At 37.2% G+C, this 26,145-nt stretch overlaps 1 protein-coding gene and 1 long non-coding RNA gene across 5 annotated transcripts in view; one reads left to right on the forward strand and one right to left on the reverse strand.

Moving 5' to 3' along the window:
- LOC149832504 (tobamovirus multiplication protein 3-like) overlaps positions 1 to 25,689 on the forward strand; it is a 51,410-nt gene extending 25,721 nt beyond the window's left edge. The window contains exons 8-12 of one of the 4 annotated variants that reach the window (XR_016433347.1): positions 16,870 to 16,933; positions 17,017 to 17,070; positions 17,175 to 17,252; positions 24,990 to 25,224; positions 25,535 to 25,689. Coding sequence is in view for 3 of the 4 variants with exons in the window: in XM_090014540.1 (XP_089870666.1) it covers positions 16,870 to 16,933; positions 17,017 to 17,070; positions 17,175 to 17,252; positions 25,535 to 25,645 (307 nt within the window). In the remaining variant the exon portion in view is untranslated. Of the gene's footprint in view, positions 1 to 16,869; positions 16,934 to 17,016; positions 17,071 to 17,174; positions 17,253 to 18,086; positions 18,545 to 24,282; positions 24,814 to 24,989; positions 25,225 to 25,534 lie in introns of those variants that run through there. The other 3 variants (XM_090014540.1, XM_090014541.1, XM_090014542.1) reach the window with 3 other exon arrangements.
- The window catches only part of LOC149832505 (uncharacterized), a 49,310-nt gene extending 23,618 nt beyond the window's left edge, over positions 1 to 25,692 (reverse strand). The window contains exons 1-2 of the long non-coding RNA XR_016433348.1: positions 25,634 to 25,692; positions 617 to 709 (exon numbers count right to left, since the gene is read on the reverse strand). This is a non-coding gene — a long non-coding RNA (uncharacterized LOC149832505). The remainder of the gene's footprint in view (positions 1 to 616; positions 710 to 25,633) is intronic.
- Between the last annotated feature and the right edge of the window lie 453 nt (positions 25,693 to 26,145).

Consider the following 26,145-nt stretch of genomic DNA (forward strand, 5'->3'; position numbering starts at 1 on the left):
TCATATTTTCAGTTCTCATATTATGTATATATATATATATATTATAATTAAGTATTAGGTTAGTTAGTATTAGGATTTAGTTTCTTTTTAATTAGCTTTTTAGTTCTATTTGAACTAGTCAACATAATGTTGACTAGTCAGATAGAGACGTTGGAGCAGATCCAACGACTCTATTTAGAGCCTTTGGACCAGCTCCAACGTTTCTTTGGTGTTCCATGATGTGTATAAAAAGGGTTGAAACCCCTCACTTGTAACAATGCATTTTCTTGCATTTCTTTTATTAATAAAATAATATTTTTCTCTTTTGTGAGAATACCCATTTGAGGGTTTTGTGTGTGAACTCCATTGTGAGTGTTTCTCTTGTTGATTGTCCACTTGTGTATTTTGTGGTCTTTGGTGGTGATATTTGAATATCACCATTTCATTACATGGCATGGGAGCTCGGTGGTCAAGCTGCATTGTTTTATATTGCTACCTTAAAAAGTGTGCCACTCAAAGCTTGGAGGTGTTAAAGCTCGTTTGTGACTCTTATTCAAGTGTTCATGAGATCATGATTGTGCAGGTGCTCGTGTGATCGTGATTATACTTTTTCAAGTGATAGATCAGTAGTGCTTACTTGGTGGTGGAGTGCTCGCGTCCTTCATCTTGTCTACTTCTCTTCTTTCTTTCTCTTCTCTATTCTTTTCTTCTCTTTTTATCCTCCTTAGCCCTTTAAAAATGAATGACAATGAAAATGTTACTATAAACCCATAAAACTCAATGATTTCAATTATATAACATGAGCTTCAATCATAAAGCATCTCATATGGGGAAAATAGGGACTAGTAGATAAGATCAATCTGAAACCCAAGCTAATCCTTACCAAAGTATAAGGTGAAGGAGAACTACCTCTTATGGAGGTTGAAAAAACTAAGGCAATGACCACTTATGAGAAGAAATGGAAGAAATGAAGAATGAGGCATACCAAGATTATATCTTAGTTTATTAGTTGTGTTTATATAAAAAGGTGTTCTAGTCTTGCTAAATTTGAACATGCAAATAAGGCATGAGATTGTCTTAAGAGACTGTATTCCCTTAAGGATATTGCACATGTACGATTTACAAAACAAAATCTGGAATATGACTCAAGGGTACAATAGTATTAGAGAATTCTATCATGAATTGTCCGAGCTTTGGGAAGAGTTGACTCTTCTATGGCATTGCCCCGAAAATATAGAACTCTGTCAAAATCAAATAGATGCTGAGCATTTTTACCAATTCATTAATAGATTGAGGTCAGAATTTGAATCCACCAAATCAGTTCTTTTTAGTAAGGGGAAAATTCTCTCAATTGAAGACACTATAGAAGAACTAAGTATAGAGGAGAATAAGTTGAAAAAACGCTCCACCAAGAATGAGGATGACTCAATCCTTGTCGTATTTAGACCGAAGAATTACATATTTACTTACAAACCATCACACTATGGAAGACAAGAAAATGAATATGATAAAAAAAAGGTTATTTGCCACTTTTGTTGTGAACCTAGACACATAACGCCCCAATGCCCCAAACTTGGAATGGTTATTGAGAAGAAAGTCATTTCAATTAGCTCTCCTCAAGAGCCAAATGACATTGCCCTTACTCAAGAATCATCCGTTGGAAGCATGTCTCTGACTCAACTTATGGAAGCTCTTCAACCATTTTTCAAAGGAGCATCTTCATCCATTGGAGTTGTTGTCTCGTCCTTCTCGGATCCTGGTAAAAATCCTTGGTTTCTTGATTCTGGTGCCTCGTTTCACATGACACCTCATAGTGATATTTTATCTGAATGTCCTGGTAACTCAAGTGTGTCCAATGCGTTTACTACAGATGGTACAACTCTTGAAATAAAAGGCATAGGGAATTTCAATAAATTTTTTCAAATTTTAAAAAATTTTGTTATTCTAAAAGTCAGATTTATTCCTAAATTAAATTTAAATATTTTTCCTATCCTCAGTCAGGGAAGCTGATTGGGGAATGCCGTAGGGAAGAAGGCCTATATTACATGGATTTTTTGGAAATTTATGAAAATACATTATATTTTAATGTTCGAAAAGTATATTTGAATTTATGGTATAAGAGACTTTACCATCCTAATATATATCCAAAATTCAATACTTTCTAAATCTAAACAAATTTTGTAATTTTGAAAGTTTTACTTGTGAAGATTGTATTCTTGGCAAAATGAAGAAATTACTTTTTCAAGAAAGAACTTTCTTTTTTTTAGATCACTTGAGTTAATATTGTAATGAAATATGCGGAAAAGAAATGTATGTCCTACAATGGGCATTCACACATAGAAATCAAAGAACAAGTCCAAAAGAGGACATACACAAAAGCCAATAATGGCTAGAAAGCATAAAATCTTATAAAGGCACTAAAAGGCTTGAAGAAGCCACACTTACAAAGGGGGAGACCCCACTTATTTATAGGCAAGAGAGGAGTGAGGGAGAGTTAGAGAAAAGAAAGAGAGAGGGACCATTGGGAGTCCCAACAAGGAGTCGTTGGGCTCCCAACGGTCACAATTGTGACCGTTGGGGGCCCAACGACTCTTTGTTGGGCCCCCCAATGGCTGTGCATTTAATGCACAAAAGGTACAAAAAAAAAACAAAAAAGAAATAAGAAAAAATAGGAAAAGAAAAAAGGAAAAAAGAAGAAAAAGAAAAAGTCTACATTGTCCCTATTGGGCGAGTTTACAGAACTACCCCTTATCGGGTAGTGTATGATAAATATATATATATATATAAATATATATATATATAAATATATAAATATATAAATATATATATATATATATATATTACATATATTTTAACACCCTCCCTCAAGCTTTACGGGGATACAACGGAAAGCTTGTTGAGAAGAAACATGAAACGAGGAGCAGCAAGAGCTTTGGTGAAGAAGTCCGCCAACTGGTACTCGGATGTGACGTAGGGCAGTGCTATGGTTCCTTTTAGGTATTCATCTCGGACATAGTGGCAATCCATCTAAATATGTTTAGTACGCTCATGGAATGTGTGGTTGCTTGCAATATAGATAGCACTCTTGTTATCGCAACACATCTTCGAAGGAATTGAGATGACGATGCCCATATCACAAAGGAGACTTCTAAGCCACACAAGATCCATGGTTGTAGTGGCCATTGCACGATATTCCGCTTCAGTTGAGGATAATAACACTTTATGCTGCTTCTTGCATCTCCAAGAAATCATAGAGTCACCTAAGAAAACACAAAAACCAGTGGTTGAGACTCTATCATTGGGATTTCCTCCCCAATCAGCATCTGTATAAGCAATTAAATCAAGGGATGATGAAGAGGAAAGAAAAACTCCCTTAGTTATGGTGTTTTTAATATATCTGACAATCCTTAAGACTGCACTCATGTGCACAGTTGTAGGTGCATGTTGAAACTGACTGACGGAGTGAACTGCATGAGCTATGTCTGGCCGAGTGATGGATAAGTATGTCAGAGACCCAACGAGTTGACAGTAGGGAGTAGGATTCTCGAGAAGTGTCCCATCTTTCAGCCTTAGCTTTGCATTGATAACCTCAGGGGTTTCTGTCTTCTTATCATCCGAAATTTCAGACTTGGAACAAATGTCAGCAACAAGTTGTAAAATTGTCTATGAAAAGACAATACACATACGAGCACAAAAAATATAGAAAAGATGTGCACGAAGGCACTCTCACAACACTTGAACAAATACACAAAAGCGTAAAAATAATAAACATGCACAATGACATGTATTTTATAGAAGGAACCGAATGCTTGAGACTGTCAAGCTTAGGAAAAACAAGAGGGGATCACCCCTATTTATACAAGAAGAGGGTGCAAAGGGGCTCCCAAAGGAGTCGTTGGGGAGCCCCCAACGGTCACTTTTGTGACCGTTGGGGACCCCCCAACAACTCTATTGGGGGATCCCCAATGCACCTTTTGTGAAAAGGTGAAAAGAAATAAAAATAAAAAATAAAAGGGATAAAAAATAAAAAGAAAAGATACAACATATTCCTATTGGAATATGCGCAAAAAGGAAATTTACAATAATACCCTTATCGGGTGAACAAAAAGAAAATAATATATAAATATTTACATCAACGATTTTAGGAGGAGATACATTTTAACACCCCCCTCAAACTTACGGTGTGATAACCGCAAGTTTGCCAAGGAGGAAATGAAATCTGGGCGAACATAGAGCTTTGGTGAAGAAGTCAGCAAGCTGATACTCAGACGTTACGTATGGAAGATCAATGACCTTCTTCAAGTATTCTTCTCTGACATAATGACAGTCCATCTCTATATGCTTTGTTCGCTCGTGAAAGGTGTGATTCTTGGCAATATAAATTGCACTTTTATTGTCACAGCACAGCTTTGTTGGTTCTCTGATAAACACTCCCATATCTTCCAAAAGACTTCGAATCCATACAATTTCCATGGTGGTAGATGCCATGGCTCTATATTCGGCTTCAGTGGATGACAATGAGACCTTTTGTTGCTTTTTGCATCGCCATGAGATCAAGGACTCACCTAAGAAAACACAGAAACCAGTGGTGGAGTGACGGTTACTAGGGTCACCTCCCCAATCTGAGTCAGTATAAGCAAGCAATTTCAATTCAGAGGATGAGGATAAAAATACTCCCTTATTTACCGTTCCCTTCAAATATCTGATGATGCGGAGCACAACACTCATATGAGTGGTTGTAGGAGCATGCTGAAACTGACTGACGATGTGTATAGCATGTGACAAGTCGGGTCGAGTAATGCTAAGATACATTAAAGACCCTACCAACTGCCTGTAAGGAGTAGGATCGGTTAGAGGAACCCCGTCGTCAATCTTCATTTTTGCTCCCACAACTTCAAGAGTTTCGCATACTTTGTCATCAGAAATACCTGACCTGTCAATAATCTCGCAGGCAAGTTTAGATTGAGATAGAAAATAACCACGTTGCGAATAGGCAACCTCAATTCCAAGAAAATATGTCAGAAAACCTAAGTCTGACATCTCAAATTTTGAAGTCAAGACGGACTTAATACCCTTGACTCCTTGAACATCATCACCTGTTATTAACATGTCATCAACGTAAAGTAATAAAATTACAATCCCTGCATTAGATTTTCTAGTAAATAAAGCAGTGTCAGTATAACACGATGAAAAACCATTTTCCAACATTACACTGGTAAATCTATCATACCAGGCTTGGGGGGCCTGCTTTAAGCCATAGAGAGCCTTACGAAGACAAAAAACTTTACCCTTAGGAATTATCATGCCTGGTGGGGCATCCATATATACTTCTTCGTTAAGATCACCATTTAAAAAAATATTTTTGACATCCATTTGAAAAATGTTCCAATTTTTAATAGATGCAATAGTAATAAGACACCTAACGGTAACCATCCGAGCTACAGGGGCAAAGGTTTCTTCGTAATCAATTCCATACTCTTGCCCATACCATTTAGCAACTAAGCGAGCTTTATACCTTTCTAGAGAACCATCACTCTTAGTTTTAACTTTAAAGACCCATCGACAACCTATAGTTTTCTTTCCTATAGGTAGAGTTTGAAAAACCCAAGTTCCTGCCCTTTTAAGAGCATTAAGTTCACTTTGCATGGCTTCTTGCCATTCTATACATTTTTTAGCTTCTTCAAAATTTCTTGGTTCGAAATAAGAGTGAATGGCACTAAGACAAGCCTTATATCGGGGTGAAAAAGAATCAAACGATACAAAGCGAGTTGGAGGTCTTCTATTTCTTTCAGATCTTCTATGGTCAAGAGGAGTGAAAAGCTCACTATATTGATCAATAGCACTTCTAAAGGTGTCTTGGTTTCTACGAGAGTAGGTAATAGGCTCACTTGGAACTCTACTTTCTGGATCATTATGTTCACCAATATCTTCATCATTTTCCTCATCATGGTTTAATGATACATCATCATCACTGGATATGTCATCATTACTAGATAACAAGTCGAATAAGGAGTAATCAAAATTTTCTTGTTGAGAAACATTTTTTTCAAAACCACTCTCATTTTCTAAAAATGTTACATTTCTAGAGACATATAGCTTATCCTCTCGAAAATCGTAACAACGAAACCCTTTTTGAGTTTCGGAATAACCAAGAAAAGCACAAGGGATAGCCTTGGGTGAAAGCTTGTCATTCTTATCCGTAAGTATGAAACACTTACATCCGAAGACTCTTAACCTATTATAATCAGGTTCAAGCTTATGTAATATCTCAAAAGGAGATATTTTACCTAATAACCTAGATGGTAGACGATTTATTAAATAAACAGAAGCAAGGGCTGCTTCGGCCCAAAAATTTTTAGGAATATTTTGAGATATAAGAAGAGTCCTAGTGGTCTCAATAATGTGCCTATGTTTTCTTTCAGCCAACCCATTCTGTTGAGGTGTTTTAGGACAAGACCTTTGGTGAATAATACTGTGATCCTCAAGATATACCTTAAATTGATTGGAGAGATATTCTCCCCCAGAGTCACTTCTAAAAATCTTTATGTTGCTATTGAATTGATTCTTAATCATTGAGTGAAAATTTTTAAAACATGAAAACACTTCATGTTTAAACTTAAGAAAATATATCCACGAGTATCGGGAAAAGTCATCCACAAATATTACATAATAAGAAAAATCTCCTTTTGAAACACCAGGTGCGGGTCCCCAAACATCTGAGTGAACAATTTCGAAAGTTTTGGAAGAGAACATAGTTCTTTGCTCAAAAGGTAAGCTTCGCATTTTTCCAAGAATGCAGTCATTACAAGAAAAGGAGCTTTTACATAGGTCTTTTGCAAAATGTAAATATGATAACTTGGTGATATTAGGATGACCAAGTCTTTTGTGCCATACATTTATATCCTTATGTCGGGCAACATTACACAAAACTTTTGGAACTTGAAGAGATTCCATATAGTATAGATCTCCTCTTCTAAAGCCTTCCCCAATCAATTTCCCGGACTGGCGATCCTGTATTAAGCATTTATCACAAGAGAATTTAATATCACAGCCATGGTCCGTGAGTTGAGAAACAGATAGGAGGTTTAAGTTAAGTTTAGGTATAAATCTGATTTTTGGAATAGAAAACTCTTGAGTTTCAAAATTACCTATTCCTTTAATTTCAAGAGAGGTTCCATCAGCAGTGGAGACATAAGATGGGGAACTGTTTTTCAAATAATCGGAAAGTGACAAAAAGTTTGGGGACATATGAAAAGATGCACCAGAGTCCAAAAGCCAAGAGATTTTACCTGGAGGGGAAGAAGTGGATACGGCCGCACCGGAGGTAGATCCCTTGAGGAGAGGTTGAAGAGCTTCCACTATTTGATTTATAGAAAGGGTCCCACTCGAAGATGCCTCATCCTTCTGTGGTACACCAGTGGTAGTCATAGCTAGAAGTCTCTTCCATTTAGGACATACGGGTTTGATGTGTCCCGGTTCTTTACAAAAATGACAAATAGTTTTGCTATAGTCTCTTCTTCCTCTTTGACCACCATTTTCACCTTGATTTTGGAATTTAAAATGAGGGGGACGATAGGTTCTTACATTGTTTCCGGGTCTTGATACGGCATTGACCTCACTATGTTCTTCAATATTACAAGGGACCGCAAGGACATTTGGTCCTTGTTTACATAAATTCATACGAGTCTCTTCACCACTTAACTTGGTGAGAACATCTTCAAGAGAAGGGGGAGAGAAAGAGGAGAGAAGAGATGACCTTATTTGCTCAAATTCGGGCCTTAGCCCATTCAAAAAATTGAAGAACCGATCTTCTTCAAGTTGCTTATGACGGAGCTCAATTGCCTCTCCACTCCATTTTGGTTCAAGCATTGCAAGCTCATCCCATATAGAGGAAAGATCGGCAAAGTATTCCCTAATCGTCATTTCACCTTGGGAGAGAGAGATAGCCTTCTTTTGAAGGTAATACTTATGAGAGAGATCCCTTGAGGTGTACATTTTTTCAAGATAATGCCAAGCTTCCGATGCCTTTTTGAATTTAATAATGTTGGCATTAATCTCGGTTTCTACGGATGAGAAAAACCATGAGAGAATCTTGAAATTCTTCATTTCCCATTCATCGTATTTCTTGGAGTATTCTTCAAGAGCTTTGGTTCTTTCTTCTCCCTCAAGAATCTTGATTTCGCCTTCTTTTACTATGGTAATCTTGGGTTCCGGTTCCGGAATTGTGCCAAGAACATATCCCCATAGGCCTTTCCCTTTTATATGAGCCTCCATATTTCCGGCCCAAATATGATAGTTGGACCCATTTAATTTGAAACCAAGAGCAAAATGGGACTCTTTTTCGCCCATTAGAGAGAAAAGAGATAGAGAAAAAAGCGTACCAACACAATATTTCCAACACCAACTTTGCACAAGATTCTTCTAAAATATTTGAGAAGAAAGATCCACCACTTCAAACTTCAAAGATCGGAAGGCACGTTTTTCGAGGCACTCGAAAAAAGGAGAATCCCACGATCTTCAATAATCAACCTTGCTTTGATACCATGTAAAATTGTCTATGAAAAGACAATACACATACGAGCACAAAAAATATAGAAAAGATGTGCACGAAGGCACTCTCACAACACTTGAACAAATACGCAAAAGCGTAAAAATAATAAACATGCACAATGACATGTATTTTATAGAAGGAACCGAATGCTTGAGACTCTCAAGCTTAGGAAAAACAAGAGGGGATCACCCCTATTTATACAAGAAGAAGAGGGTGCAAAGGGGCTCCCAAAGGAGTCGTTGGGGAGCCCCCAACGGTCACTTTTGTGACCGTTGGGGACCCCCCCAACGACTCTATTGGGGTATCCCCAATGCACCTTTTGTGAAAAGGTGAAAAGAAATAAAAATAAAAAATAAAAGGGATAAAAAATAAAAAGAAAAGATACAACATATTCCTATTGGAATATGCGCAAAAAGGAAATTTACAATAATACCCTTATCGGGTGAACAAAAGGAAAATAATATATAAATATTTACATCAACGATTTTAGGAGGAGATACATTTTAACACAAGTTTCATCTGAGAGAGAATATACCCTCGGGGAGAATAAGCAACTTCAATACCTAGAAAATATCTTAAGAAACCAAGGTCAGACATGTCAAAATTTTCTTTTAAAATTTTCTTAATATCACGGATCCCTTGCTCATCACTTCCAGTGATGATCATATCATCAACATATAGTAGTAGAATAACTACAGAGGACCCTGCACTTTTCACAAATAACGCAGTGTCAGTATAATATGAACGAAAATTTAAGCTAGTCATTACATTGCTAAATCTGTCATGCCAAGTCTTTGGAGCTTGTTTTAACCCATATAGTGCCTTTTTTAGTTTAAGGATTTTATTTTCACCAATAGATACTCCTGGTGGAGGATCCATATAGACCTCTTCACTTAGTTTGCCATTAAGAAATGCGTTCTTAACATCCAATTGATAGATAGGCCATTTTTTAACGGATGCAACCGCAATAAGAGTCCTAACACTAGTCATTCTAGCTACGGGAGCGAAGGTTTCTTCATAGTCTATTCCGTACTCTTGAGCATATCCTTTGGCTACCAACCTAGCTTTATAACGTTCTAATGACCCATCACTTTTAGTTTTAATTTTGAAGACCCATCTACATCCAATAGACTTCTTTCCAGTGGGTAATGAAGTTATTTCCCAAGTTTTAGCCTTTTCAAGGGCGCTAAGTTCTAGTTTCATGGCCTCAACCCATTGAGGAATGTTTTTGGCTTCATTATAGTGTGATGGTTTATGATAAGAGTGTAATGCAATTAGGCATGCCCTATATTTAGGTGTTAGGGACTCATAGGAAACAAACCTATTAGGAGGATTGGAGATTCGGCTAGATCTCCTTAAAGAGGTTTCTTCTATGTTGGAATTTTGAGAATATTTTTCTAGAGCGCTTATGGGAGTTTCTTGACCACGCCTAGCATAGGTTTGAATTGAACTATTTTCAAAATCATTACTTCCATTTTCAACATTACTAAGAGGAGTATCCTCTAAATCATTAGGAACATCCTCTTCGTGAGGAGTCACATCTTCTTGAGAGAGAAGATCAAATAAGAAAGCATATTCGCTTTCATCAATATCTTTATTTTTCTCAAAGCCGTTCTCATTTTCTAAAAAGGTAACATCTTTGGATACATATAGTTTGTTGCTTTTGGGGTCGAAGCACCTAAAACCTTTTTTATTTTCTCCGTATCCTAAAAACACACATTCGATAGCTTTGGGAGATAACTTATCTCTTTTATGTGTAAGGACAAAACACTTACACCCAAAAATTCTTAATCTATTAAAATCGGGTGTTCTTTCAAAGAGTTTTTCATAGGGAGATATATTTTGCAGGGATGAGGATATCATTTTATTTATCAAATAAGTGGAAGTTAAGGCGGCTTCGGCCCAATAGCATTTTGGAATTTCTTTGGAAATGAGAAGAGTCCTAGTGGTTTCCAAGATGTGTCTATGCTTTCTTTCGGCTAGACCGTTTTGTTGGGGATTCCTAGGACATGACCTTTGATGACAAATGCCATTGGTTTACAAGTATTGTTGAAATTCATTTGATAGATATTCTCCACCTGAATCAGATCGAAGAATGGAGATATTAGTTGAAAATTGATTTTTGACAATCATATGAAATTTTTTAAAGAAATTAAAAACTTCGGATTTTAGATTGAGAAAATAGATCCACACATATCGAGTGAAATCATCAATGAAAGTAACATAATATGAGTATCCTCCTTTTGATATGACCGGAGAAGGACCCGAAACATCCGAATGGACTAATTCAAAGGGTCTTTTGGACACAAATGTTCTCTTTGGAAAAGGGGTGGATTTCATTTTTCCAAAAATACAACTCTTGCATACAAAATTTTTCTCATTACAAAATTTCTTTCCGAAAGGAAAGAAGTACATTTTTGAGAAGCTTGGATGTCCAAGTCTTTGATGCCAAGTTTCAATATTTTTATCTTGGACATGATTACAAAATGAGTTAGTGGAAAGTTTCAAATTGTTCATGTAGTAGAGATCTCCCCTCCTATGGCCTTGCCCAATCCGCTTCTCGGACTGGAGATCCTGTATAGAGCAATCCTTGGTTGAGAAGGAGATTTCACATCCATGATCACATATTTGAGAGACAAATAAAAGATTTAAATTAAGTTGAGGTACTACTCTTACATTTGGCACAAAAAAATCTTTTGAAAAGTCTAAGGTTCCAAAACTTTTAACTTGTAAAGAGGTACCATTGGCGGTGGAAACAAAAGAATTTTTGGAGTTGCTACATACATTGGATAGTCCATTTTCAATAGGGGTCATATGAAAAGATGCTCCAGAATCAAGAATCCAAGAAGGCGTACCTGGAGGAGAAGAAGAGGCAATGGCGGCTCTCGAAGTTGACGGCGATTTGAGTAGAATTTGAAGTGCTTCGGATGGTTGAGAAAGGGAAAATGACTCTTTCCCTTTCATTGGCTCCTCCTTCTTTTGTGGGATTTCTTCAATAATAGCAACTTTACCTTTTGGAGGTTCATTTATCTTTGGACAATTAGGTCTTATATGACCCGGTTCTTGACAATGATGGCAAATGGCTTTCCTATAATTGCCATTATAGTTATTTTGCCTCCCAAAGTGTGGAGGCTTATAAGCTTTCATATGATTGCCGGGTTTAAACACGGCAAGAACTTCATCTCCTCCTTTAATCATGCAAAGACGCGTTTCTTCTTGGCATATTTCGGCTATGTCATCTTCCAATGGAAGCAGTTTTGATCTATGAAGAAGGAAGGACCTAACTTGTTCATATTCGGGCCTAAGCCCATGTAAAAATTGGAAAAAGTGTTCTTTTTCCATTTGTTCTCTTCGCATTTCCATATCTTCACTAGATACCCATTTGGGTTCAAGAAGGGATACCTCATCCCATAAAGGTCCAAGAGTGCTATAGTAATCTCTTACACTCATTTCACCTTGCTTAATGGTACAGATTTTTTCTTGGATAAAGAATTGACGAGCAAGGTCTTTTTGGGTATACATACCTTTCATAAAGAACCATGCTTCATTTGCTAGGCGGAATTTAGCAATGTTGGCGCAAATCTTTAGCTCCACGTTGTTCATGAACCATGCAAGAATTTTTGCATGCTTACTTTCCCAATCTTCTACCTTGGATTGGTGATCTTCAATAGCCTTCATGCGAGCATTTCCTTCTAGAGCTTTTTCTTGATCACCATCCATTTTCGTAAGTTGAAGTTGAGGTTCCCTAATGGTGCCCATAACATATCCCCAAAGCTTTTTACCTTTGAGGTTGTTCTCCATGGCGGCGGCCCACATCATGTAGTTAGTACTATTAAGCTTGAAGGAGAGATCAATCTTTTGTTCTCCTTCCATCATATAATCAAGAATGGAGGACAAACCAAGAGAGAGGTAAAACTAGACAACTAGCTATATGAATCAAGAGCACAACCAAGGCTTTGATGCCATGTAATGAAATATGCAGAAAAGAAATGTATGTCCTACAATGGACATTTACACATAGAAATCAAAGAACAAGTCCAAAAGAGGACATACACAAAAGCAAATAATGGCTAGAAAGCATAAAATCTTATAAAGGCACTAAAAGGCTTGAAGAAGCCACACTTACAAAGGGGGAGACCCCACTTATTTATAGGCAAGAGAGGAGTGAGGGAGAGTTAGAGAAAAGAAAGAGAGAGGGACCATTGGGAGTCCCAACAAGGAGTCGTTGGGCTCCCAACGACTCTTTGTTGGGGCCCCCAATGGCTGTGCATTTAATGCACAAAAGGTACAAAAAAACAAAAAAGAAATAAGAAAAAATAGGAAAAGAAAAAAGGAAAAAAGAAGAAAAAGAAAAAGTCTACAATACCCCTATTGGGCGAGTTTACAGAACTACCCCTTATCGGGTAGTGTATGATAAATATATTTATATATATATATATAAATATATAGATTACATATATTTTAACAAATATATTCAGATGTACGGGGTCCGACACCTGTTATATCTAAAGGTGGGTATGCTTATTATGTAATTTTCGTTGATAATTTTTCTAGGCATACTTGGACCTATTTCCTTAAACATAAATCAAAGTTTTTTCTCAATTTTAAATATTTCATAACTTAGTCAAAATAAATTTAAAAATGATATTTCTATCTTTTGCACCGACTTAGGGGAAAATTTTTATCAAAAGAATTTAAAGATTATTTAAATCTTCATAGCATTACACACCAAATGTCATGTCCTCACACACCACAACAGAATATAACAAATCAAGTACCAAAATAATTTTGGGTTGAACCAACTTTAACTATTGTATATCTTTTCAATAGAATGATATCTTCTATTTTGCAAAATATATCTTCAATTGAAAAACTTTTTATATTAGCTGCAGATTACTCTAGATTAAGAGTTTTTTTATCCAAATGTTTTGTTTTTACTAACAAAAATGTAAACTTTCTCCTCATGTTATATTCCTTGTGTCTTTTTGGGTTATGCAGATGACTAAAAAGGTTAAAGGTGTTTTGATTTTAAAAATGAAAAATTGTATGTTTTCAGGAATGTGTCATTTTTGAAAAAAAAAAGTTTTTTTGGCTTTAAAAATACTAAGGAAGTAACCGAATATTCCTTTTTGTTGGATTTAATTCCACAATATGATGATTGTGAGTATAAGTTTAGTAAAGAATATGAGCCTAAAAATAATTTGGTAGATGAAAACCAAGTTCATAATGATGAAAGTATTGAAGAGCAATACCTTCAAGATAAAAACTGTTTACAATACTCTAGGCATAGATACATTAAACAACCATGTGCATTACAAAAGTATTCTAACATTGAAAGTCAATCAGTAGTTTCAACTAGAAGGTCATCGGGAATCTCAAACCACCTAGGAAATTTGTGTCCGATGACTCTTTCTCATCCAAGTATAAAACATACATTTGCTTTGATTCATTTATGTATAAAACCATCTACTATGCTCAAGCCAGAGAGCATCCTCAATGGATAGAAGCCATGAGAATTGAACTAGAAGTCTTAGAAAGAGCCAAGACTTGGACTATTCAAGACATCCCACAAGAAAAGAAGCTCATAGGTTGTAGATGTGTATTTAAGGTTAAACCAAAAGTGAACTCTAGAAAGACACAAAGCTAGGTTAGTTGCCGAAGGATATTCTTAAAAATATGACATAGCTAGGATGAGTCAGGACTTTAATAGTCTTAACCTCTGTTAAAAAATAGCCTATATACCAGATGAATGTCAAAGATGCTTTCCTTAATGGAAGCCTAGTTGAAGAAGTATATATGGAAGCTCCAATTGATATTACTATTCCTAAGAAAAAAAAATCTTCGTTTGGACAAATCTCTTTATGGTCTTAAACAAGCATCAAAAGACTAGTATGATAGGTTTAGTCGGGTCATACACTCATGCTATATTGGATTTTGATCTTGTTTATCTAACACAAAATTATTTGTTAAGCTCTCTAATGCATGTATTATCATCATTCTTCTCTACGTGGATGATATGATTATCACCGAAGGAGATAAACAAGGAGTTGAAAACATTAAAAAACTTCTCAAAAAACATTTTGAAATAATTGATTTAGGTTTTTTTAAATATTTTCTAGGAATTGAGGTTGCTTATTCTCCTAGAAGGTTATCTATTGTCTCGGTCTAAGTTTGCTTTTGATATTGTTTTCAGGTTTGGTATTACAGATGAGAAGAAAGTTGATACTTTAGGGATTGTTAATGCAAAAATGAGAATTGAAGATGAGGGACCACTTGCATATCCAACCCGTTACAGATAACTTATATGAACACTTTCTTATCTTTTAATTACTAGACCTGATATGACACATTGTACACAACCAATCAATTTTAGCGTACTCCCACTTCTGTTCACATGGGAGTTGTTTTGTGCATTATTAGATACATTAAGTCTTCTATTTATCAAGGTATTTTCTTATATGCTTCTTCCATGTTAGATTTAATTGTTTGTACCGATACTGACTGAAGAATTATTGATCTCATGGTGGTGTAAGATGCAACTGAAGTAGAATACTCAACAATGACTTCAACCACTATAGAGGTGGTTTGACTTAGAAGATTGCTGGCTGATATGGATGTTCAGATTAATAGGGCATCGCGAATGTGTTGTAACAACAAAAGTTTCATCTACATTGCCAGTAATTGGACCTTTCATGAGCGTACCAAACATATTGAGATGGACTATCACTATCTACAAGAGGAGTATCTACAAGGCATTATCGATCCTCTCAATGTTACCGCAGAATATCAGTTGGCAGATTTCTTCACCAAACCTCTCGTTGCTCATAGATTTCACTTTCTCTTAGTCCAACTTTCGGTTGTTCAGTCATAAAGTTTGAGGGAGAGTGTTAAATTACCCCGGGGAAGCCAGAGTTGAGGTGGAGCCAAGTAGGTGGGGGTCATAGGGGGAGGACCCCTGAGACTCAGTCAACAAAATGGCCTGGTCAATCAAGCTGAAGTGAGGCCCCCGCGCGTTGTATGCATATACATAGATTGTGTACATATACATCTATGTGTACATATGTATATATATTTTTATTTAGTTAGTATTAGGATTTAGTTTCTTTTTAGTTAGCTTTTTAGTTCTATTTGAACTAGTCAACATAATGTTGACTAGTCAAATAGAGACATTGGAGCAAGTTCAACGACTCTATTTAGAGTTGTTGGACCAGCTCCAACTTCTCTTAGGTATTACATGATGTGTATAAAAAGGGTTGAAACCTCTGTCACATAGGTGTGGGTACAGGTGCAGTGATGCGGCACTTTAAAAAAACTTGGGTATGGGGGTGCGAGAGGGTATATATTATTTAATATTTATTTTTAAAAATAATGGGGATGGGGTTACCCTTTTATTATATAAGAAGGGTAGCCTGTAACCCCATCCCTTTCTATTACGTAACTCCCTATCCCCCTCTTATTATAAAAAGGGAAGGGGTACCTCATGAACTCATCCCCCTTTTATTAGTCATCTCCACCGTGTCTCTCTCTCTCTCTCTCTCCACGAAAGATAACAAGGAGAAGACGAAGATGAAGAAGATGCTCTCCACGAAAGATAACAAGGAGAAGACGAAGATGAAGAAGATGGAGGAGCTAGGGAGGACCCAGCCCCACCGTGTGTGTGTGTGTGTGTTTGTGGGTACGAAGAAGGAAAACGAGGAGGAGGATGGGGTCGACCCAGAGAAGACAAAGGAGGAGGTCGACCCCAGCCCTGTGTGTGTGTGGACTCTCTCTCTCTGATGTGTTTGCCACACCGGGTGCGGCACCCGCACCCGCATCGCGTCGCATGCGACGGCCCTTTTGCCGAGTCCCTGTGACATAGGTTGAAACTCCTCACTTGTAATAATGCATTTTCTTGCGTTTCTTTGATTAATAAAATAATGTTTTTTATCTCTTTTGTGAGAATACCACTTTGAGGGTTTTGTGTGAACTCCATTGTGAGTGTTTCTCTTGTTGATTGTCCACTTGTGTATTTTGTGGACTTTGGTGTTGATATTTGAATATCACCATTTCATTACAGCCACCACCACTGCCGCTGTTATCACCACATTACCACCATCACCACCACCACTACTTATCCTCTCCCATTTACTACATATCTCCCTTTCTTTTTCATTCTAGTTTAAATAGTTTGTGATCCCAACATTCACTTAATTATCAATAAGAGCAAGACTCTTTGTAAAATGTTTTTATTTATGTTTGTAAACAATAAATAAAAGCCCATCCAAACAGGGCCTTAGCTTATTAGTTTATTTAAATAATTCCTGATTGTTCACAGTGAACTTGTGTTGTGACTGTGTTAGGCTTTTCCTGATGTTGCAACGCTTCCCTGTTGAATCAAAAGGGCGACGCAAAAAGCTACAGGAGGTTATTGATTTCAGTATTATTGGATTTGTAGCTGCATTGTCATTTATTGGCACATGATTTCTTGCCTTCTGTCTGATATACAGGTTGGCTATGTAACCACCATATGTTTCACATGTTTCTTGGTGAGATGTATAATGGTAAGTCTTTTTCCCATGTTTGCAGTCAGAAGCACAATTGTCCATCTTTTTGTGCTGCTTTTATCGTATGCTCTTATGATGGCATTTCCTTTGTTCTGCTACAGATGTGCTTCTGTGCATTTGACAAAGCTGCAAACCTTGATGTTTTGAACCATCCCATTCTGAACTTCATCTACTACCTGGTAAGCTTCCTGTCTATGCGTGTCATCCTGTTTATAGATCATGAGAATCTAACCAAAATTAAATCTCCACATTCAATCAAGTCTGATACAATTATAAGTGCTAGAATTCTAGAACTTACCCTCTACTCATGGTTCTCTGTTATAATCTTTCTTCTATGAATTTTGGGGTTCCTGTGCATCATTCTGTCAGAATATTTTTCATCATTATCATCATTGAGTCCAAGATTGGTTTAGTTTACTGATGTTACTGTGCCTGTGCCTGTACTCTGGCGTATTTGTTGTTTGCCAAGTCTTCTGAAATATTCCAATTCTTGTCTGGATCCTCATGTTTCTCTTTAGTATTTTGTCTGAGGACTACCAATTCTTTAGAGAATTTGTCCCTAAATTTTCAGCAGTTATTAATTGTCTTGCGTAAATCTTCTGATGAAAATTTATGTTGCCTATGCAAAATGTTGCCATTGGCTTGTGTTGATTGTTTGTTGTTCCTTTGCCTCTTCATGTATGATGAGTTGATCAATTTGCGTGACCTTGGATGTCCACTGAGGTGAGGATAGTCTGTCACCCTAAAAAGATAGAATCAGTGGGCTTCTCATTTTAGGTTGCGCTTTTTTAGACAATGATGCACTGGAACCTCCTTCAAGTTGTCTATTTGGTTATCTGCAATCAGCATTACAATGTTTTATTGCTTAGACAACTTGAAGCAAATAGGCCATCACTTTCAAATGGTTTATCAAAGGAAATTGATTATGAGTAGTTAATTTCATTAAGACAACAGGAAGTCTGAGGTTCAGAGTGTCGTTCAATTTATGTTCAAATTTCAGTCTTGACATTCAGGATTATGAAATCTGAGCCAAAAACAAGAGGCTTCCCTCTCAACCACACCATCCCCCTGCTTCCCCCTTTTCCGTTGCTGATGCAAGAGTTCTTTCAGTCCCAACAGCATAATCTGTTGGATTATTTAAGGAATGGCATCTGAAACTAAATGTTTCTTCTTCGTTCCCTTTTGCCTTGTCAAATTTGGTGGGTGAAGAATAAGGACTTTTTGTTGCTTCCTTCGAATTCTGTAGCCTGGACTGTTATAAGAATGTCATGGAAAACGACTTCCTAATTAACCATTTCCCATTTTTCACATAGAATGTCATTTTCCTCAAGGGGTTTGGCATAGTGGGATGGGGCCTAGGCCGCTAGACGGGCGGTCTAGGTTCAAATCCCATAAGTGTCACCCCTTGCACAAGCCGAAGCGTGGCGACTCCTTGGGGGCGAGGGGTAAGCCCTTGGAGTTTTATGCTGCCAGGACAGCGACCGTAAGTATGGCAGGCAGAGCCAGCGCGACTAGGTCTCTGATCCCTGGCGTGATTACTTCGAGTAAAAATCCCAAAAAAAAAGTCATTTTCCCTTGTTTCATTTAATTCATAAGAAAATGGGATGTTTATTCAGACGAGCCATCCATGTTGGAATGTTTTAGATTTGCCTTCCCAAATTAAAAGCTGAAACCTGAATCTGTCATCATTGTTAAAATGTACCTATTATATATATATATATATATATATATATATATATATATATATATATATATATATATATATATATATATATATATTCTGTTTATTACATCAATACCCGATAGGGGTATTTTTGTAATTTCACAGTTGTTTTAGAAAACAACTATTTTTTTCTTTTTTGATCAAATGTAATTTTTATTTTTTATTTTTTTATTTCTTTTTTATTATTTTTGAGGACCAAAAGGGGCTCCAACATAGAAGTCGTTGGAGCCCCCAACGGTCACAAATGTGACCGTTGGGGGCTCCCAACGACTCTATGGGAGCCCCCTTTTGGCTCTCCTTTTGAGGCCCTTTGGCCCTCCTTTTTCCTCCTCCTTCTCTTGTATAAATAGGGGTGATCCCCTTGTGTATTTTCATCTTGGAGAGCTCCTCTCTCTTTTCAATAAGAGGCTTTGTATATTGTTGCCTTCTTAAAGGCTTGTGCTTGTATTGTCCCTTCGTGGACTTGTGATATTTTCTCTTTTATTCATTGTTGTATGTGCTTGTATGCACTCTTTATATTTCCGCAATATCTCATTACATGGTATCAGAGCCACTCGATTCTTGAAGGAAAGGTGTGGTTCGTGTATCTCTTATTTTGGTGGACATCTTCTCACTTCTTGGCAACATCATGGAGACAAAGATTGATCTTTCTTTCAAACTCAATGGAAAGAACTATATGATGTGGGCATCGGCAATGGAGAATAATCTCAAAGGGAAGAAGCTTTGGGGTTATGTCATGGGGACCGTTCCGGAACCGAAGCTTATGCTCACAAAAATGGAAGAAGATCAAGAAAAAGCTCTTGAGGGAGATGCTCGTCTCAAGGCCATTGAAAATCATCAAAAGGAAGTAGAAGATTGGGAAAGCAATCACGCAAAAATCCTTGCGTGGTTTATGAACAATGTGGAGCTTAAGGTATGTGCTAATATAGCTAAATTTCGTCGAGCCAATGAGGCTTGGTCCTTTATGAGGGGTATGTATACCCAAAAGGATCTTGCAAGAGCATACTTCTTGCAAGAAAAAGTTAGAACCACCAAGCAAGGTGATTCTAGCATTCAAGACTACTATAGTGCCCTTAACCCACTATGGGATGAATTGGCTCTTTTAGAGCCAAAGTGGGTTTCTATGGAAGATGTTAATTTAAGACAAAAACAAATGGAACAAGAGCGATTGTTTCAATTTCTTTTTGGGCTACGCCCCGAATTTGAGCAAGTGAGATCCTCACTTCTCCATAGATCTATTTTTCCTCCTATTGAGGATGCTATTGCCAAAATCACTCAAGAGGAGACAAGGCTTGGCATGAGTAAGCATGTTGATGAAGTCCTTGCCGTATCCAAACCGGGTAACAATGTTAGAACCTATAAGCCTCCTCATTTTGGGAAACAAGGGAACTACAATGGAGGAAGAAAAATGATTGTTTGTCATTATTGCAATGAGCCGGGTCACATTAGACCCGTTTGTCCAAAGCTTATGGGAGCCTTCAAGCCTAAAGTAGCCTCTCTTGAAGAAACCACCTCCAAAGAAGATGAAGGCAAAAACAATGACATTAAAGAAACTCTTGGACAAATATCTATGGCTCTCCAACAAATGCTTAAAGTTTCTTCCTCCACATCGGGTGCGGCCATTGCTTCGACATCATCACCCGGTACGTATTCTTGGATCCTTGATTCCGGAGCTTCTTTTCATATGACCCCTCATGAGAATGCACTTAGTGATGTTTGCATCAATTCAAAGGACTCTTGTGTCTCAACGGCCGATGGAACTTTTTTGAAAATTTCAAGTATTGGCTCTTTTAAAGATTCTCAAAATTTTTGTGTTCCAAAAGTTAGAGTTGTTCCCAAATTAAATTTAAACCTTTTTTCGGTTTCTCAAATTGCCGACCATGGATGTGAAATATCTTTCTCATCTAATGGTTGCTTTGTGCAGGATCTCCGGTCCGGGAAGCGGATTGGGCAAGGCCATAGAAAGGGAGACCTCTATTATATGGACCATCTTGATCTCCCTACAAACTTTTTTTGTTCTTATGTCCAAGAAAAAAATATGGAAACTTGGCATAAAAGACTTGGTCATCCAAGTTATTCCAAAATGTATCTCTTTCCTTTTGGAAACAAATTTTGTAAGGAAAAAGAAATTAATTGCAAAGATTGCATTTTTGGAAAAATGAAGTCTATTCCTTTTCCAACTAGATCTTTTTTCTCATCAAGGCCTTTTGAATTGGTGCATTCGGATGTTTGGGGTCCTTCTCCGGTTATGTTTAAAGGGGGCTATTCATATTATGTTACGTTTGTTGATGACTTTACTCGGTATGTTTGGATTTATTTCCTTAGTCATAAGTCGGAAGTATTTACTTTCTTTAAAGATTTTCATAAAAAGGTTCAAAATCAATTTCAAAGTAACATATCTATTTTAAGATCCGATTCCGGTGGTGAATACTTATCTCACGAATTCCAAAACTATTTAAACCAAAATGACATTTGTCATCAAAAGTCATGTCCTAGGACTCCTCAACAAAATGGCCTAGCGGAAAGGAAACATAGGCACATTATAGAAACCGCTAGAACATTGCTTGTGTCTAGAAATATTCCAAAAAAATTTTGGGCGGAAGCCGTTCTTACCTCAACCTATCTAATCAATAGAATGCCCTCTTCTAAGTTAAAAAATGCTTCTCCCTATGAGAAACTCTTTAAGTTTTCACCCGATTTTAATCGACTTCGTATTTTTGGTTGCAAATGTTTTGTCCTACTACATAAAAGGGATAAGTTATCTCCCAAAGCAATTGAATGTGTATTTTTTGGATATGGTGAAAATAAAAAAGGGTATAGATGTTATGATTTTAAGAATGATAAACTATATGTTTCAAAAGATGTAACATTTCTCGAAGAAGAAAACGGTTTTGATAAAATAGAAGAGACAAATGAAATTGATTATGTATTCTTATATGATCTTATTGATGACATACAAGAAGATTCTCTTGAAAACATAGATGACACTCACGAGGTATCCCCTCTTGACATAACACTCTCAAATGATAATAATTCAAATACAAATGTTCATGATAGCAATGCCAATATAAATGTTTACTCAAGAAGAAATCAAGAAAAACCTATTAGTGCCCTCGAAAAATACTCTCAAATTTCCGAATCCATTGAGGAACCACAAGTTAGGCATTCTTCTAGAATATCAATACCCCCAAATAGGTTTGTCTCCTATGACTCTTTAACTCCCAACTATCGGGCATGTTTGATAACTCTACACTCTTATTTTGAACCAACCCACTATAATCAAGCTAAATCTATACCTCATTGGGTTGAAGCAATGCAAGTTGAACTAAATGCTTTAAAAAAGGCCAATACTTGGGAAGTAGTTGATCTACCCTCACACAAAAAACCTATTGGTTGTCGTTGGGTCTTCAAAGTTAAAACTAAAAGCGATGGCTCTTTGGAACGATATAAAGCAAGATTGGTTGCTAAGGGATACTCCCAAGAATATGGTATTGATTACGAAGAAACATTCGCCCCCGTAGCTTGTATGACAAGTGTCAGAACCTTAATAGCTGTCGCATCAACCAAAAAATGACCTATTTATCAACTTGACGTAAAAAATGCTTTTTTAAATGGAAGTTTAAGTAAAGAAGTTTATATGGATCCACCACCCGGAATAAATATTAAGCAAGGTCAAACACTTCGGCTTTTAAAGGCATTATATGGTCTTAAACAAGCTCCTAAGGCTTGGTATGATCGTTTTAGTGATATCATGATAAAATTAGGATTTCATTCTTGTTATACTGACACTGCTCTTTTTGTTAAAAATGCAGGTTCTAGTATCGTAATTTTGTTGCTTTATGTTGATGATATGATTATCACTGGAAATGATCAAAGTAGTATTATTAATGTTAAAAGATAATTTTGATATGTTTGATTTAGGTTTTCTCAGATATTTTCTTGGAATTGAGGTTGCATATTCTCCTAGAGGATATATTTTGTCACAGATGAAGCTTGCTGCAGATATATGTTCTAAGTCTGGGATTTCTGATGATAAGAAGGTAGAGACTCCCGAGGTTATTAATGCCAAGTTACGGTTAGAAGATGGGGTTCTTCTGGAAGATCCTACACCGTACCGACAACTCATTGGGTCTCTTACATATTTAACCATCACCAGACCAGATATCACTCATGCGGTTCACTCAGTCAGTCAATTTCAGCATGCTCCTACAACCGTGCATATGAGTGCGGTTCTCCGAATCATTCGCTACATTCAGAATACCATCAATAAAGGGCTATTTCTATCCTCCTCTTCCCCTTTGAATCTTCTTGCTTATACTGATGCAGATTGGGGAGGTAATCCCAATGATCGAGTCTCAACTACTGGTTTTTGTGTCTTTTTAGGGGACTCATTGATTGCCTGGCGATGCAAGAAGCAGCAGAAAGTTTCACTATCATCCACTGAAGCTGAGTACCGGGCAATGGCAACCACAACAATGGAACTTGTATGGCTTCGCAGTTTGCTTAAAGATATGGGAGTTGATATTACTGAAGCCTCCAAGCTGTGTTGCGACAATAAGAGTGCCATCTATATCGCAAGCAATCATACTTTTCATGAACGTACGAAGCATATCGAAATGGATTGCCACTATGTTCGTGACGAATTTTTACGAGGAACTATTGCTCTGCCATATGTCACTTCAGAATATCAGTTGGCAGACTTCTTCACTAAAGCTCTTCCGGCTCCTCGGTTCATGTTTCTTCTCGGCAAACTTTCCGTCCTTCCCCCGTAAAGTTTGAGGGGGGGTGTTAAAATGTACCTATTATATATATATATATATATATATATATATATATATATATATATATATATATATGTATATATATTCTGTTTATTACATCAATACCCGATAGGGGTATTTTTGTAATTTCACGGTTGTTTTAGAAAACAACTATTTTTTTCTTTTTTGATCAAATGTAATTTTTATTTTTTATTTTTTTATTTCTTTTTTATTATTTTTGAGGACCAAAAGGGGCTCCAACATAGAAGTCGTTGGAGCCCCCAACGGTCACAAATGTGACCGTTGGGGGCTCCCAACGACTCTATGGGAGCCCCCTTTTGGCTCTCCTTTTGAGGCCCTTTGGCCCTCCTTTTTCCTCCTCCTTCTCTTGTATAAATAGGGGTGATCCCCTTGTGTATTTTCATCTTGGAGAGCTCCTCTCTCTTTTCAATAAGAGGCTTTGTATATTGTTGCCTTCTTAAAGGCTTGTGCTTGTATTGTCCCTTCGTGGACTTGTGATATTTTCTCTTTTATTCATTGTTGTATGTGCTTGTATGCACTCTTTATATTTCCGCAATATCTCATTACAATCATGTGATCTAGGAATTCTTTTTGTCCTTGTGGTTCATGGGTCATGCCTTTTTAGAGCATATTCTTCATCTAATTATGGGGTTGAAGGTTTTTCAAGTCTGTATGAATGTTCTCGTTTTGTTCCTTGGTTTATAGCTCGTGGAGATAGTTCCATCCACTCTGGTACTTTTCATTCTGAGGAAGTTGCCGCCAAAGCGTGGCGTTACTCAATACCACCCCATCCGCTAGAGATGATAGGCAGAAAGTAGCAAGTTATGCACAACAGCCCATCAAGAGAAGGGATCGGTAGGGACTTCAATGCTGGTCACCTAATTCGACCAAGATGCAGGAGTGCTTTTGTAAGGTTTGAAATGATGTCTGCTATTGGTGTGATCTATTCTAGTTATCCTGTGTGCCATGCTTCTCAACCAATTTGTGTTTGGACTGTCTGTAAATTTGTGAAATAGGTTTATTACAAGATATTCGTTTACTTCTCTATCGAATCCAATCTTATGGTCAATGTGTTACCACGTGACTAAACAGCTCGTGTATGTTTATCCTGAGTTTTTGGAATTTCAGTTTGTAGCTCCATTTTTACTTTTGATGTTCAGCCTATGTTGCTCTCACTACTGCTACTGTGATCTGTAAGATTGGGCCTATTTGTGTTATAATTCGTCTCTAGCTTGATCATAATTCCCTAATAGCCTCCGTTTGGATGATGGGTAAAACCTGTTTTTTGAGTAATTCAGGCAGGTTTTGCCTGAAAAACAAGTTTTTAAGTTCTTTGGATTATCAAAATCTTGAGAAAAAAAGATGACCATATTCTGGCCAGTGGATGATGACAAAATAGTTGAAATAAACAGGTTTGGAAAAAGGAGTATTATTTTGGCCATTTTCAACTGACGAGTGGTCAGAAAATGACTCGTCTCCTTTGAAAAAAAATGAAAGAAAGAAAAAGAAAACAAATCTGGTGGTGAGCAGATAAAAAACTGTTTCAAAGAAGGGGAGAGGAGCTGACGGGGTTAGGGACCTCAGCCGCCTGATAAAGCAGGTTCAAAAACCTCATAAGGGACGTGGGGCATGATTTTCTGATACCAGGTAATGATGCCGAAATCTTATTTAAAAACTGGTGTCGTCTAAAGAGGGCCTTAATATCATGTATCCTTCTAAGTTTACAGGACATTTTACTGTTAATTAGAAACCTTAGCAGTGTATTTATATGTGTCGCTAGTGCTGTGCTGTGATTCTTGCCTATGTTATTCAGATTGCTCATCTTTCGTGCGTCCAAACTTCGCACGGTGAACTGCCATATTTGGCACTGCAGAGTTCTTTCATTCAACCACCCTCATGCTTTTGTTTCTCACATTTACAACTAATCTCTCTAAAGTTGATCATGTACCAATATCAGGCTAAACAACAAAGATGTCGAGTGCAACTCAAAGTGAAAATTCAAGCAAGAACTGCAATCAGATGCATGGGCATGCGTTTATCGATGTGGTTTACATACCTGTTTGCATGATCGCTCAGCTTATTCCTGCCGCTCCTGAACTCTCTCTCTCTCTCTCTCTCTCTCTCTTAGAGAAGTTGAAAATTTGCAGTATATGATTTAGAAAGGAGAATGATTGATATTGTCTCGTTCAAACCTACCAGTCTTTCACTTTGAACATTTGTCTGTTTGGTGTAAACTGAAGGTAGCCCGAGTTTAGCTTCTGGAGTGCATGATTGGGGCAAGGTGGATTGACTGGTAGGTTTGATGGTTAAACCAAATTGATTCAGACCAGCATTTGTGTTTGTAGTGGCTCACACAGATTTGAGAACCTGGATGAAGTTCTTGTGACTTGGCTAAAGCTTCGATCCCTGTGGCCTTCATCGTAGGGATGGGGCCTTTGGCCAAAATGAATAAGCATTTGGTTGGGGTAGTTAGTAGAGTGGATTGACCCTGCCACAATTTTGGGTTAGCTGTTGATTTTAGTCGTTGGGGTTCTGGCTTTTAGGTTATGGTTAAGGGTGTAAATGGGT

The sequence above is a fragment of the Nuphar pumila genome, chromosome 7 (genome assembly GCF_984573655.1).
Source record: "Nuphar pumila chromosome 7, dmNupPumi1.hap1.1, whole genome shotgun sequence".
NCBI lineage: Eukaryota > Viridiplantae > Streptophyta > Magnoliopsida > Nymphaeales > Nymphaeaceae > Nuphar > Nuphar pumila.